This window comes from Ursus americanus, chromosome 16 (genome assembly GCF_024610735.1).
Source record: "Ursus americanus isolate L20-20 chromosome 16, mUrsAme1.1.p, whole genome shotgun sequence".
NCBI classification, from domain to species: domain Eukaryota; kingdom Metazoa; phylum Chordata; class Mammalia; order Carnivora; family Ursidae; genus Ursus; species Ursus americanus.
Window position 1 is genome coordinate 3,370,520 of NC_142142.1, and position 16,913 is coordinate 3,387,432.

Consider the following 16,913-nt stretch of genomic DNA (forward strand, 5'->3'; position numbering starts at 1 on the left):
CAGACTTACAAATATCCCAATTGTCCCACCCCATCTGCCATGCAGCTGTTTGTAGGGATTCTTGTCATATAGAAAAGAGTGCTGCTAACCATAGCCAAACCCTCTTTTCACACAGCAAGAAGAATACGGGAAATTTTATCTTTTAGCAGGAGCCATTTCAACTTGGAGTTCTGCTCTCACTTCCTGACCATCTATAAACAAAGTAATTATGGATGAAGAATGGCAGGAGCCAGAGAAAATGAGAAGACCTTGATGAAAATCAAGCTTGTCACATTGAGGTCTCTGGCTGCACCAGCTTCAAAATCCACATCCTGTCCTGGGTATTCAGTGCTGGCCATTCTGTGTCATGATGTCTTTGCTGAATTGAATGCATTGTGTGCAGAATGATTCTGCATGGGAGAATAAATGTATGCAATAATAGATTCACTAGGCAGGTGTGAGGTGTATTATTTTCAGATTATGTGTGCCAGCATGATCTTACATGAGGAAACCAAAAACTGAATGACTTGGATGGGAATAAATTTGTTGAGATCAGAACAGAGAAGTCAGAGTGACTGGAGGCTGATAAGTGACAGAAAGAATGGCAATGAATGAGATCACAGAAACAGGCAGAGGCAAGATTGGTAGGGCCATTGTATTAGTTTCTTAGGACTGCCATAACAAATTATCATAAACTTTCTAGCTTACAACAACAGAAATTCATAGTTCTGGAGACCAGAAGTCTGAAATCAAGGCATCTTGCTCCATCTTGTAGACTATGCTCCCTCAGAAGGCCCTGGGGGAGAAGCTTTCCTTGCTTCTTCCAGCTTTTGGTACTGAGGTATTCCCTGGTTTCTGGCAGCATAACTTCAATCTCTGCCTCTGTCTTCACATGGCCTTCCCTCTGTCTCTGTGTCTTCCCCCACTTCTTTCTTTTTTAAAGATTTATTTATTTATTTGAGAGAGAGAGAGAGAGACAGAGAAAGGGAAAGCACACAAGCAAGGGAAGGGTCAGAGAGGGAGGGAGAGAGAATCTCAAGCAGACTCCCTGTTGAGCATGGAGCCCAACTCAGGGCTTGATCTCAGGACCCTGAGATCATGACCTAGGCTTAAACCAACAGAGTCAGATGATCAACCAACTGAGCCGCCTAGGTGCCCCTATCTTCCCCTTTTCTTAAAAAGATATCTGTCACTGGCTTAGGGGTCACTCCAATCCAGGATGATTTCATCTTGAACCTTCCCTTAACTACACTGGCAAAGATCTTTATTCCAAATAAGGTCACGTTATGAGGTTCCAAGTGGACATGTTTTTTTGCATGATACAACTCAACCCATTACAACCTTGGAAGTCCTAAAAAGGTGATTGATTTTATTTTAGGTTCCACAGAAAGCCATCATGATATTACACTTTTAAAAGGTCACTTTGAGTATTGTGTGGAGAGTGGATTTTAAGTGGACAAGCATGGAAACAAGAAAAGCAATCAATAAGACTGAGTTTTATTGCAGTAGCCCAGGAGAGAGATGCTGGTCTTAACTGGGGTTCCAGCAATGGGGAGCCAGAGGAGGTGGTAAGACACATACGTAGATAGGATATACAAGATGAAAAAAGAGAGTAATGAAATATCCTTAAGTTCTTGGCCTGAACAATGCTGTGGATGATGGGGGAGACTCAGAAAGGGAGGAGTCTGATGAGGAAATCAAGAATTCTCTTCTGGATTTGTTAATATGGCCCTTTGTTATATGCTGACTTTGTTCTCACACCACCCTTCTATATTCGAATAGCTACAATAAAGCCTTCATTTAAACAGTCCTGACATCTTAAGCTGCATTGCCCACCTGTAGTTTAGGGTTTTGTCTCTGCCCCCTTCCATTAGCTGAAGACTTTAAAGCATTTTGAATACAATTGCACACATGAGTTCTGAAGTCCTTGGCAGTAGTTTATTCAGTAGTCATCATCCAGATGATGCAAAATATACTTTTGTCAGCTGTCTTTTATGTTACCATCCTTATTGAAACCTCCATTTTAAAAATTCTGACAGAATTTAGAGACAGGATTGGTTTGAGAAACAGCAGAGTAGTACCTGATTATCAGATAAGATTCAGATATTTCAGTTTGTGATCACAAAGAAAAATGCCCCAGGGTATCTCTTATTGTAGAAAGGTTTTAAAAAGTTAATAGCACAAATTTCTCCAGGGAATGCCCTGTTTACAATAGCTCTTAGGACCTCAGGCTTAAAGGCTTACTCCCAAGAAAATCCTTAAGGCAGGTTCCTTGGTGATTTGGAGATTTTAGTAAAATGGTGCTCCTTGGCTTGGGGTATAATAGGACTCATAGTCCAGATGATGTCCCAACTTCAGAGTATGTGGTAAATGGCAGCGGAAGTTGCCTATTGGGCTATGGATTAGCAGGCTGCAAAAACCGTAACTTCCTTCATTCATTAGCTTTCTCTTCCCGCTGTCCTGTGTTGTCCCAGGCCAGTCCTCCAGGTGAGAGCGGGTAAGGTGATTAGGGGGAATTAATCCTTTCAGAGAGTCTCAAATTTTGGTTCTGTTCTTTGGGATGGGCTCTGCCCTTCACTTCCCTCTTTCTTTTTCATCTGGCTTCTACAGAGAATACATGCTCTTCTTTTTTACTGATTCTCTTGAGAGATAGCCTCATGAATCCTGTTTTACAACTCCTCTGGAGAGGATTAAACTACTGACCAGGGATACCTGAGTGACTGCAAGGGCTGCGAATACCCACTGCCTCTCCTTTTGCACCAAAAGCTAATCTGTCAGATTCTCCTTTGCCCCTTGCTGTCTCAATGTTCTCTTTTCAGGGATTCCCTCCTTATTCCATTTAGTCACTGAGTTTGGACAGTGGGAGTAGGCAGGACCAGGATAGAACCTTGACCACCTGCCCTAGGGCACACAGGCAGAATCTTCTTGCAGTCAGACATCCCTGGATGGCAAACAAGACTGTGTGAATATGCTAATTTGTATGTGCAGGTATACACAAATCCAGGTATCTTGTCCCTTGTCACACTGAACTCACCCTTCTTTGGATGTGGGTACCAGTCAGTTCATTCACTCTCTTTAACCTGGTGATCAATCCTGAGATTTTCTAAACCAAGACTGTCCTAATCCCGGGTCAGAGTTCAACATCTCAACAGTCAACATAGCCCCTTCTTTTCACTTACATTTCTCTTGAGAGAGGGAATATGTTGGTGTGCTAATGTGTTGGTGTGGAGTGTCAGCATTGACTCTATTTGTTCACTCATTCAGCTTTTTTTTTTAAGATTTTATTTTTAAGTATCTCTATACCTGACGTGAGGCTTGAACTCACACCCCAAGATCAAGAGTCACATGCTCTGCCAACTGAGCCAGCCAGGCGCCCCTCCCAAAGAGAGAGAGAGAGAGAGAGAGAGAAAGAAAGAAAGAAAGAAAGAAAGAAAGAAAGAAAGAAAGAAAGAAAGAAAGAAAGAAGGAAGGAAGGAAGGAAGGAAGGAAGGAAGGAAGGAAGGAAGGAAGAAAGAAAGAAAGAAAGAAAGAAAGAAAGAAAGAAAGAAAGAAAGAAAGAAAGAAAGAAACTTCAAATTCCTTCACAGAATCATTCTGGTCCCTCTGACTTTAACCACCCAATAATTGTCTAAAGTAAATTTTTATGTACTTACTTTCTTTTAGTTAGTTAGTTTGTTTAATTTTTTATCTACATCCAATTTAGTTAACATATACTGTTATTAGATTATTGTTAGCTTCAGGGGTAGAATTTAGTGATTCATCAATTGCATATAACACCCAGTGCTCATTATTTCAAGTGCCCTTCTTAATGCCCATCACCCAGTTACCCCATTCCCGCCTCCACCTTCCCTCCAGCAACCCTCAGTTTGTTTCCTATAGTTAAGAGTCTCTTGTGGTTTGTCTTCCTCTCTGATTTCGTCTTATTTTATTTTTCCCTCCCTTCCCCTATGATCCTCTGTTTTATTTCTTAAATTCCACACATGAGTGAAATCTTTGATAATTGTCTTCCTCTGACTTCTTTCACTTAGCATAATACCCTTTATTTCCATCCACATCATTGCAAATGGTAAGATTTCATTTTTTGATGGCTGAGTAATATTCCATTGTATATAAACATACACCACATCTTCTTTATCCATTCATCTGTTGATGGACATCTGGGCTCTTTCCATAGTTTGGCAATTGTGGCCGTTGCTGCTATAAACATTGGGGTGCAGTTGCCCCTTCAAATCACTATGTTTATATCCTTTGGATAAATAACTAGTAGTGCAATTGCTGGGTCATAGGGCAGCTCTACTTTTAACTTTTTGAGGAACTTCCATACTGTTTTCCAGAGTGGCTGTACCACCTTGCATTCCCACCAGCAGTGTAAGAGGGTTCCCCTTTCTCTGCATCCTTGCCAACATCTGTTGTTTCCTGAGTTGTTAATGTTAGCCATTCTGACTGGTGTGAGGTGGTATCTCATTGTGGTTTTGATTTGTATTTTCCTGTTGCTGATGGACATTTTTTCATGTGTCTGTTGGCTAAGACCACCCAAAATTATTTAAAAATATCTGTTCATATATGACTGTTTTTGTGCCTACAGATAGCTCTGCCACAGTGGATTAGCTCTAAAACCATGAAATGGAGGTCTGTGGATTTGTCCTCAAGGAGTGGATGTGGGGAATAGGTACATACAATTGGGTGAAAATTTAACCTTATCTACAATGAGTTTTTGAGTAAGAAAGAAAAAGAATTGCAGGATACAGACAAAGTGAGAAAGCTTAAATTTTTTTCTGAATCTTTGTTTCATCATCTGTGTACTGGGGATAATAATAACTACCTCAAATGAACATAAGACTTAAAAATAAGTGTACACGATGACTGGCACCAGGATAGGGCCCGACACATGAAAATTAGTATTATTATTGCCAAAGGACCTTGTGCAAAGAGAGATAAAGTGCAGAGGACGGATTAAGGCATGTTTAAAGGATGCTACTGAGTGGCAGCCTTTTTTTACTGATGTTCCTCAGCAGCCTCTTCACACTAAAAACAAATAAGGGAAGAAATTATTTAAGGGCCAGGATCACAGACTACATCATCCCTTAATTTCCCATTCCTTGCTCAGATTGCTTCTTTAGGATTATTTTGCAAAAATAATGAAAAAAATCAGCCTTCATAAATGTTATCAGATAGTCAGCAGCATAAAAATCTAACTAGTTTAAAGCAACATCAATTTCTTTGCTTTCCAAACCTACATAAAAGGAAGGATGCACTGTGAGCAGCACTATAGTCTTATCAGGACTATATGTAGTCCTGCTAAGGTTTGGTCATGTAGCATATTCAGGATGATTTCTGCCCCTCTGGTGCTACTAAAAGATTCAAGGGAGAGAAAATCAGAAATGACTCATCTGTCAAAACTGCTGAGCAAAAAGAGAATTCTGTCTTCTGACATATGGGACCTGTTAAGAGATGGAAATCAATAGCCCAGTTCTGATGCTGATTATTACCTAAGTTACACAGATATATAGATATAGATATAGATATAGATATAGATATATATTCTATAACTGAACAATATGTGTTTCTTTTCTTGGTGCTGACCTATAAACAGTAATAAATTTTCATGGGAGAAGGAAACCAAACCTATGTGACTGAATTTGTCTTCCTGGGCCTCTCACAGGATCCACAGACACAAGTCCTGCTCTTTTTCCTTTTTCTGATCATCTATCTGCTGACTGTACTGGGAAATCTGCTTATCATTGTGCTCATTCACATAGACTCTAGACTCCACACACCCATGTACTTTTTCCTTAGAAACCTGTCCTTTGCTGATCTCTGGTTTTCTACCACCACAGTGCCCCAGGTGCTGGTCCACTTCCTGGTAAAGAGGAAAACCATTTCCTTTGCTGGATGCTCAACACAGATACTTGTTTTACTTCTGGTTGGGTGTACAGAGTGTGCACTGCTGGCGGTGATGTCCTATGACCGGTATGTGGCTGTCTGCAAGCCCCTGCACTACTCCACCATCATGACACGGTGGTTATGTGTCCAGCTGGCCATAGGGTCCTGGGTCAGTGGAGCGTTTGTGTCTCTGGTGGACACCACATTCACACTGCGTCTGCCCTACAAAGGGAACAATATTATCAACCATTTTTTTTGTGAACCTCCTGCCCTCCTGAAGCTGGCTTCAACAAACACCTACAGCACAGAAATGGCCATCTTTGCAATGGGCGTGGTCATCCTCTTAGCTCCTGTCTGCCTGATCCTTGTCTCCTACTGGAATATTATCTCCACTGTGATCCAGATGCAGTCTGGGGAGGGGAGGCTCAAGACTTTCTCTACCTGTGGTTCCCATCTCATTGTTGTTGTCCTCTTCTATGGTTCAGCAATATTTGCCTACATGAGGCCAAACTCCAAGATAATGAATGAAAGGGATAAAATGATCTCTGTGTTCTACTCAGCAGTGACACCCATGCTGAACCCCATCATTTATAGTCTGAGAAACAAGGATGTCAAAGGGGCTCTCAGGAGAGTGACTGCAAAATCGTCTTTTTGAAGGTGGGGAGCTTTAGCCATGACAACATTTTAGGGATGTAGAGAGATGTGATTTTCTTGTAAACTTTTCCCATTTTCATCCCATTCCTCCACTTATTTTCCTTCTCCTATTTTCCTATGTCTCTTCTAAGATAAATTCAGTAACTTGCCTGTTCAAAGTAAGACACCTTGGTAGACTTAGGAAAGAAATATAGAAGGGGAGGAAGGTGGGGGTATGGGTTAAATAGGTGATGGGGATTAAGGAGTGCACTTGTGATGAGCACCTGGTGTTTTATGTGTTGAACTGCCAAATTGTACACCTGAAATTAATATTTACACTGTAAGTTAACTAACCGGAATTTAAATTAAAACTTAAAAAAAAAAAGAAATAAAAGGCATCCAAATTGGCAAGGAAGAAATCAAACTGTCACTATTTGCAGATGACATGATACTCTATATAGAAAACCCAAAAGATCCCGCCAAAAAATTGCTAGAACTGATACATGAATTCAGTAAAGTTGCAGGATACAAAATCAATGTGCAGAAATTTGTTGCATTTCTATACATCAATAATGAAGCAGCAGAAAATCGAGGAATTGATCCCATTCACAACTGCACTAAAACCCATAAGATACCTAGGAATAAACCTAACCAAAGAGGTAAAAGATCTGTACTCTGAAAACTATAAAACACTGATGAAAGAAATTGAAAATAACACAAAGAAATGGAAAGACATTCCAAGCTCATGGATTGGGAGAAAAATATTGTTAAAATGTCTACACTACCCAAAACACCCTACATATTTAATGCAATCCCTGTCAAAATACCAAGAGAATTTTCCACAAAGCTAGAACAAACAATCCTAAAATTTGTATGGAGCTACAGAAGACCCCAAATAGCCAAGCAACATTGAAGAAGAAAAGCAAAGCTGGAAACATCACAATTCTATACTTTAAGTTATATTACAAAGCCATAGTGAACAAGACAGTATGGCAGTGGCACAAAAACACACATAGATCAATAGAACAGAATAGAAAACCCAGAAATGGACCCACAACTATATGGTCAATTAATCTTTGACAAAACAGGAAAGAATATCCAATGGGAAAAAGATGGTCTCTTCAACAAATGGTGTTGGGAAAACTGGACAGCAACATGCAGAAGAATGAAACTGGACTACTTTCTTACGCTATACAAAAAAAAATAAATTCAAAATGGATTAAAGACCTAAGTATAAGACAGGAAACCATCAAGACCTTAGAGGAGAACACAGGCAGTAATGTCTTTGATATTAGCTGTAGCAAATTCTTTCTAGATATGTCTTCTGAGGCAAGGAAAACAAAAGCAAAAATAAACTACTGGGCTTTCATCAAGATAAAAAGGTTCTGTATAGAGAAGGAAACAATCAACAAAACTAAAGGCAAACTATGGAATGTAAGAAGATATTTGTTAATAACATATCTGATAAAGGGTTAGTATCCAAAATCTATAAAGAACTTATCAAAGTCAATACCCCCCCAAAAAACAAATAATCCAGTTAAAAAATGGGCAGAAGACATGAATAGATATTTTTCCAAAGAAGACATACAGATGTCTAAGAGATACATGAAAAGATGCTGAACATCTCTCATCATCAGAGAAATACGAATCAACACTAGAATGAGATATCACCTCATATCAATCAGAATGGCTAAAATGAACAACACAAGAAACAACAGGTATTGGAGAGGATGTGGAGAAAGAGGAATCTTCTTACACTGTTGGTGGGAATGCAAACTGGTGCAGCCCCTCTGGAAAACAGTATGGAGGTTTCTCAAAAAGTTAAAAATAGAACTACCTTATGATCCAGCAATTGCACTACTAGGTAGTTAGTCAAAAAATACAAAAATACTAATTCAAAAAGATACATGCACCCTGATGTTTATAGCAGCATTATCAACAATAGCCATATTATGGAAAGAGCCCAACTGTCCATCAACTGATGAATGGATAAAGAAGAGGTGGTGTATCTATATACAATGGAATATTCCACAGCCATCAAAAAGAATGAAATCTTGCCAATTGCAACAACATGGATGGAGCTGGAAAGTACTATGCTAAGTGAAATACAAGTCAATCAGAGAAAGACAAATACCATATGATTTCATTCATATGTGGAATTAAAAAACAAAACAATCATGGGGGAAAAAGAGAGAGGCAAACCAGGAAACAGACTCTTAACTATAGAGAACAAACTGATTGTTACCAGAGGGGAAGTGGATGAGAGGATAGTGAAATAGGTGATGGGGATTAAGGAGTGCACTTGTTATGATGAGCACAAGGTGATGTATGTGTTGAATCACTAAATTGTACACCTGAAACTGGTATTAAACTGTATGTTAACGAACTGGAATTTAAATAAAAACTTTAAAAAAGAGGTACAAACTTCCAGTTATAAAATAAATAAGTCACAGAGATGAAAAGTACATCATAGGGGATATAGTCAATAATATTATAATAACATTATATGGTGACAGATGGTGACTAACACTTATGGTGAGCACTGAGTAATGTATTAATTGTTGAATCAATATGCTGTACACCTGAAACTAATATAACATTGTATGTCAATCATACTTAAATAATGAATAGAAAGGGGGAGAAAAAGAAATACAGAAAGGAAGGGGGAAAAGGAAAGGAACGGAAGGAGGGAGGAAGAAAGGAAATGAGGAAAGAAAGAGAGATGGAGAGAGAGAGGGAAGGGGGAAATAGGGAGGGAAGAGAAAATGAAATGTGGGTAAGGAGACAGTCTACTCTCTGGGCCCATACAAGCTAATACGGAAATTAAAACAAATAGACATACAACTATATGGGGGGGGGCTACAAGGAACCAAATAAACAAATAAAACTATCACAAATATTAGAATACATTCTGGCAAATGGAATTATTTCCTTCATTTTTTCATGCATTCATCAAATATATTTTGAACAGGAGCATTTCTAGAAGCTGGGGATATAGACATGAAAAGTAAGGTCTTCATGATGTTCAGTTCTAACATGGCCTTAAATTCTAAATTTAATGATTTCTGAGATGTAAAAGTACATTTAAGGAATAAAAAATGGTAGACTTTTTCTAAGAGTAATGTGTAATATTAGGAAAATAGTGAGCTACGAAGCTAGAGAGCAAGATGAAGAGTCCAGACTGAGAAATGCTTTGAATTCAATACCAAAGAATTGGCCCCATTTGTAATCCTTTAAATGCTGAAGATTGGGACATTTATGGGACAGTGATGGAAAATAAGGATAAAGTTAAGAAAAGGAGGGCAGGAATACCTGTTTTATGCCTTAGTAAGGCATTTAGAATATAGACCATTGGAGTGCCTGGGTGGCACAGCGGTTAAGCGTCTGCCTTTGGCTCACAGTGTGATCCCAGCGTTATGGGATCGAGCCCCACATTGGGCTCCTCCGCTATGAGCCTGCTTCTTCCTCTCCCACTCCTCCTGCTTGTGTTCCCTCTCTCGCTGGCTGTCTCTATCTCTGTCGAATAAATAAATAAAATCTTTAAAAAAAAAAAAGAATATAGACCATTGTTTTGTAAATCATGACTTGAAGCGGTCCCTGGGTTGATAGACTGGTGATGGGTAGTAAGGAGGGCACGTATTGCATGGTGCACTGGGTGTTATACGCAAGTAATGAATCATCGAACTTTACATCAGAAACCAGGGATGTACTGTATGGTGACTAACATAATATAATAAAAAAACATTAAAATAAAAAAAGATTAAAAAAAGAAAATATTTCTCAGCTTAGGATTGGTTAGTCGATCTCAGAATCTCCGTCTGTAACAAGCCCCAGGTGATTCTTCAGCACAGTAAAAATCGTGTGCTGCTTTTTAGGCAATGGGGTGGCTTTTATTTAAAAGAATTGCGTGATTATTTGCTTAATGTCTGACTTCCCCATTAGTGTGTAAATTCCATGGCAATAAAGACTGTGACTCCTTTGCTGATCTCTATATTATCACTTGTAGAAAAGTGCCCAGCCATTGTTGTTGCTCAAGAAATATCATTTTGAATGAATAAATAAAGCTGGAGTTTAAGAGAGAGAGATGCTCTGGAGAGATAGATTTAGAAATTTACTACATATAAATGCAAGTGAATTTTGACACACCCAAAGGTTTTATCAATACTTACGTTTTGTGAAAATATCCCAAGGTAATTCTGAAGTGCCATCCTGGATGAGACATAGTGTTGGAGACAGATACAGGGAAGAATCCAAGATAGAACCTTGGAGTTACCAATGTTTCAAGGTGGATGAAGAGTAGCAAATCAGGCCCAGAGGACCGAGAATCAGAGTAACAGAAAAAGAGGCTGAATAAATGTGTGTCAGAAGTGGCAAGAGGAGAGGTCTTCCAGGAAAAATTTCTCAAACGTCTCAAACTTGTATGTTTTGATAAAAGGCTATTGGATTTGCATATAGTTATAGACTTTTAGAAAGCATACAGAATAATTCTTGAGGAGGTGATTTTTGCGTTGAAAACTGAAGGATGAAAGAATTAATCAAGTAAAGGTGTGGTAGGAGGTAAAAGGTAGGAAGGGACAGAATAAGCAGGGGGAGGAGTACATAGATTTCCTTTTTTACTAAGAGAGGCTTTCTTCATCCCTAAAGTAATAAAAATAGTCTCCTGTGTTATGCTCTAGTTCTAGTTCTCCTTTATGCAAGGTGTCACTAGTTACTCCAACATAGGGATCAGCAAACTTTTTCTATAATGGGCCAGATCATAAATATTCTAGTCTTTATAGCCCATACTGTCCCTATCATAAGTACTCAACCATACCATCGTAGCAGGAAAACAGTCATAGCTCATACAAAAAATGAATGTGCTACAATAAAACTTTATTCCTAAAACCAGGCAGTTTGGATGTTGCCCCAGGGACATGTTTGCTGAACCCTGCTTTAGCAGATAAATCCCAAATCTCAGTGGCTTAACAGGTAGAAGTTTATTTTTCACTTACATAAATTCCTTTTTTAAATTTAAATTCAAATAACCAACATATAGTACATCATTAGTTTCAGATATAGTGTTCAACAATTCATCAGTTGTGTATAACACCCAGTGCACATCACGTCACGTGCCCTCCTTAATGCCCATCCCCCAATTACCCCATCCCTCCACCCATTTCCCTTTCCACAACCCTCAGTTTGCTTCCCAGAGTCAAGAGTCTCTCATGGTTTGTCTCCCTCTCTGATTTCTTCCCATTCAGTTTTCCCTTACTTCTCCTATGATCCTCTGCACTATTTCATATATTCCACATATGAGTGAAACCATATGATAATTGTATTCCTCTGATTAACTTAAACCACTTATGTAAATTCTAATTGAGGGATGAAGTGACAGGTATATGGACCCAAGCTGATAGAGCTCTTTAATCTGGGGATTTTGAGGTCATCCTGCATGTCACTATCCATAAAGATGAAGATAAAAAAAGTTGTTCACTTAGCATAATCTCCTCCAGTCCCAACCATGTCGCTGCAAATGTTGTGAAATCGTTCTTTTTGATGGCTGAGTAATATTCCATTGTATATATGGACGACATCTTCGAGGAGATTATGCTAAGTGAAATCAGTCAAGCAGAGAAAGACAATTATCATATGGTTTCACTCATTTATGGAACATAAGAAATAGGAAGACTGGTAAGAGAAGGAAGGGAAGAATGAAGGGGGGGTAAACAGAAGGGGGAATGAACCATGAGAGACTATGGACTCTGAGAAACAAACTGAGGGTTTCAGAGGGGAGGGGAGTGGGGGATTGGGATAGGCCGGTGATGGGTAGTAAGGAGGGCACATATTGCATGGTGCACTGGGTGTTATACACAAGTAATGAATCATGGAACATTACATCAAAAACTAGGGATGCACTGTATGGTGACTAACATAACATAATAAAAAATTATTATAAAAAATTAAAAAAAAGAAATATAAAAAAAAAAGTTGTTCACTGGTAGGCTTTGTAGCTTAGAAGGAGGACAGCACTTCTGCTCACATTCCATTCACTGAAACCCAATAATATGGCCCCACATAAATGCTGGGAAACAAGTAAGACATGAATCTGGGATGGGCAGTCTGACACAGGATTTTCTTTTTAACCATTAGATCTTTAAGATATCTGGAATTTATTTTATGAGAATTTCTGTACGTGAGTTAATATGGCACTTTTTTCCTAAATATTTGAGCCATTTGTTCTAATACCATGGTAAGTCATTCTTTGCCCATTAATTTCAAATACTGCCATAATATACACTAAATTTCAATATGCATATTGGCATATTTGTCAATTACTGCACTTGTTTTGCTGTATTTCAATTACTATAGATTTAGCTGGAAAGACAGAACTCTTCTATTTTTCTTCTATTCCACAATTTTCTTGATAGTTCATAAACTTTCTACTTCTCAGCTTGTCAAAATCCACTTCTAAAAATACCATTAGAAGTCTAATGGTTATTACACTGAATTTATAGATTATTTAGCAAAAAATATATTTTAAAATGTTAAGCCTTTTCACCTAGGAACATGGCATATTCCTCTAGTTCTATCAGTAAAGACATACACATGTGCATATCTTTTCACATTGCATGGTAGAGACTGCGTTTTATATATTCCTAGATTTTATGGAGAAGCAGCTATGACGCATACATTGCATAGTCCATGCTCCCATGAAGTTTTCGTTTTGAAAAGTGGAGAGAGAGAGTAACAAGTAAACTAAAGTATAAATAAGAAAGTTTCACATAATGATAAGTGCAATGAAGACAATAAAACATAGGGTGTGATAGTGCCTTTTGGTTTGAGTACATGCCACGTAGACTGCTAATCTCTTTGAGAAGTTAACATTTTTAAGACGGGACTTTACTAAGCCAAGAAGATTTGATGACAAAATATCACAGGGTAGGAGAATAGATTCTAACTGGCCCTAAAGCAGAAACAATTTTGAATCATGTGATGGAAAGCAAGGGGTCAATGGAGTTAGATTAAAGTGTCTATAAGAGAGCACAGTTTTAAATATGGACTGAAAGGTAGGCAGGGCCAAGAACATGTGAACCCTTGTCAAAAAGTGACATAATCTGAAAGAAATCAGAGAGGGAGACAAACCAAGAGAGACTCTTAACTATAGGAAACAAACTGAGGGTTTCTGGAGGGGACGTGAGAGGGGGAGATGGGGTAATTGGGTGATGGGCATTAAGGAGAGCACGTGATGTGATGAGCACTGGGTGTTATATGCAACTGATGAACTCTACATCCAAAACTAACGATGTACTGTACGTTGGCTAATTGAATTTAAATTTTAAAAAGTGACATAATCTGATTTGTATTTATGACGGTCAATCTGTACACTAGGGAGAAAACAGATTGTTGTGGGACAAAAGTGAAAGAGGAAAGACCTATTAGGAAGCTATTGTAGAGCAACAGATAACAGATTATGATGACTTGGACTAAGATACTTGTAGGGGGACACCAAAAGAAGTACACATATTTGGAATATACTGTATAGTTGAAGCCAAGAGGATTTATTTACATATTGGTGCAGTAAGGCAAAAGATGAAAACAATGCATGTAAGTTTTTAGTTTGATCAGCTGCGTGGATGGTGCTTACTGATTTAGATAAAAAAGAATGAGGGAAGAACAGATTGGCAGGAGAATGTATCAAGAGTTATGTTTTAGATTAAGTTTGAAACTCCTATTAGACATGGCAAGTAGGCAATTTGATATATGAGCCTGAGATTTATGGAAGTAGTCAGGTCTTTGGCCGTCAACAGTGTGTAAGTGGTATTTAAACCTATACAAATAGATTAATTACTCAGGAAGAGATTATTGAATGAGAAGAAAGAGAGGTCCATATTTGTACCAAGCGGAAGTTCCAAATTCAGAAAGCAAAGGGGATTCAATAAGGTGCAGAGAGTTAAGGGAAGAAGGAGGAAAACCAAGTGTGTGTGGAATCTGGAAGCCAAGAGAAGAAACAGTTTCAAGAGGAAGGGACTAGTCAACTGTGTTGAAGTTGCTGAAAGGTCAAGGAGGAAGATATAGAAATGACCACTTTAGGAGTGCCTGGGTGGCTCAGTCAGTTAAGCCACCCATTCTTGATTTCAGCTCAGATCATGATCTGAGGGTCCTGGGACTGAGCCCTGCTTTGGGTTCTGTGCTCAGCAGGGAGTCTGCATGAGGGTTCTCTCCCTCTGCCCCTCCCCCTCACTCCCTCCTGCTTGTGCTCTCTCACCCTCTACAACAAATAAATAAACCTTAAAAAAAAAGAGAGATGACCACTTTATTTGAAACAGCAATGATGACTTTGACAAAGGACAGGTCCAAGGAAAGAAATCAGAGCTGATTGGAAATGGGCTAATATATGAATAGAAAATCAGCAGAGGAGAAAGTAGGCATAGACACACTTTTTAAGATTCTTTTTTTGCCTGAAGAGAAGCTGAAAAAATGGGTCAGTAACTGAAAGGGATGTGGAGCCATGGAAAGCGTTCTTTATGATGGGATAATCAGAGCATATTTGTATCTTTGTGGTTATCACCCAGAAGAGAAGAAGAAAATGGTTTCAGATTAAAGAGATTCTGCAGAAGCAAAATCTTTGGTAGGTGAGACTGGGATTCAGAGTAAAAGTGAAGGGGTCAGCTTTTAATAGACAGTTGTAAAGGGGGAAAATCAAACATGAACATGCAGGTTCATACAGGTGGGTGGGAGGTTTGAAGAGGGGAACATAAGGGGCTGCCCTTTCTTACTTCCCTTGCCCTTCTTACCACATACTTTACTTTCCATTCCAAGTGAAATACATACGGGGTAAGGTCATCATCTGAGACTGAAGGTGTTAAATAGTCATTTTCAGAAAGGAAACAAGACTGGGTTCCAAAGGTGCAGAAGTTTACTATGTTCTGGAGGGCATGCCTGAGTACTGCAAACTAGATTGCAAATTAAAAATTACTTTACCCATTGAATATATTCATGATCAAATTACCAGTGGGTTTTTAAGATGTAGATGACAGAATCAAATATCTTCAGAAAGAGTAAGGAGACAAAGAAGCTAGAACAGAACAGATAGCAAAGAAATGTAGCTTAATACTACATTTATGAGACATAATATATGATTTTAAAAATAGAAGAAATTAATGGAGAAGAATTATTTTAAAATATTACTAAGAAGGTGGCAACTTTGAAAGAAAGTTAAAACTTTACCAAATCAAAATAAATGAGAAATTTATTCTAAAAGTTAAATGCAAATTATAAAATTAGGAAGAAAAAAATATAAATTGTTACCTAAAGAGAGAGTAGAAAATTATATCCTAGCAGTAAAATCAGTGAAAGAAAACAGAAAAGAAAAGATGAACAGATTTCACTACATAAATATTTTCAGTACTTCTCTGTCTAAAAATCCTTACCACGGAGATATTAAAAAATAAAAAATTCATGAAGTAATACCACAAATATAACAAAGTATCAGCATCCCTAATCTGTAAAGAACTCCAACAACTCAAAAAGAAAAATATGAATTATGCAAATTAAATATATTTAAATGTTATACTTAATAAATTAGTAAAAGCTGTTTATATATTAAATTTAATATGAAAAAGATGCGATGAATTGAGTATACTTATATGTTGCTGGTAAACATGCAAAATGTTTAACACATAAAAATCAGTTCACCTTTTTTTTTTTTTTTTAGATTTTTATTTTATTCATTCGACAGAGATAGAGACAGCCAGCGAGAGAGGGAACACAAGCAGGGGGAGTGGGAGAGGAAGAAGCAGGCTCATAGCGGAGGAGCCTGATGTGGGACTCGATCCCATAATGCTGGGATCACGCCCTGAGCCGAAGGCAGACGCCCAACCGCTGTGCCACCCAGGCGCCCCCAGTTCATCTTTTTATATCAATAATATTAAATAGATTTTTTACTTTGGTTTTAGTAATTCCGCCCCCAAGAATTTATTCTAAAGGAAAAAAATCAGTCATATACCCAAAGGTTAACATTGTTGTTTTCAGGCACACACACACGCACACACACACTAAATGTATAAGTGATGAAATAGCCAACTCTATTATAAAACATCCATATGATATACTATTATGTCATCACATAAAAATATTTTCAAGGCTATTTACTCATGTAAGAATTAAGATTTATTAAATACTCATTATATGCCAGGTGCTATTCTAAATGTCTTACATTTATATTTGCTAATTTATTTAATCTTCACGATGACTATGGAGTAGATCTAACTATTACTGCCAATTTACAGTTTAGAGATGTGCAGACAGGTACAGAGAAGTTAAGAAACATGCTCAAAGTTATATAAGTAAGTGGGGATGTGTTGAATTCAAACCTCGGTACTCTGACAACTGACCCAAGACTCTCTTTGTCACTGCTCTATATAGCTGCCATATAATGA

General features: G+C 38.1%; 1 protein-coding gene across 1 annotated transcript; it reads left to right on the forward strand.

Moving 5' to 3' along the window:
* Positions 1–5,584: 5,584 nt before the first annotated feature.
* On the forward strand, positions 5,585–6,517 carry LOC123782775 (olfactory receptor 2D3-like). The gene has a single exon (XM_045783084.2). It carries the CDS (start codon positions 5,585–5,587, stop codon positions 6,515–6,517), a length of 933 nt encoding a protein of 310 aa, XP_045639040.2.
* The last annotated feature ends 10,396 nt before the right edge of the window (positions 6,518–16,913 follow it).

Bases quoted from the DNA above. Each gene is read 5' to 3' on its own strand.
- LOC123782775 (XM_045783084.2), top strand. From the start codon at position 5,585: ATGGGAGAAGGAAACCAAACCTATGTGACTGAATTTGTCTTCCTGGGC.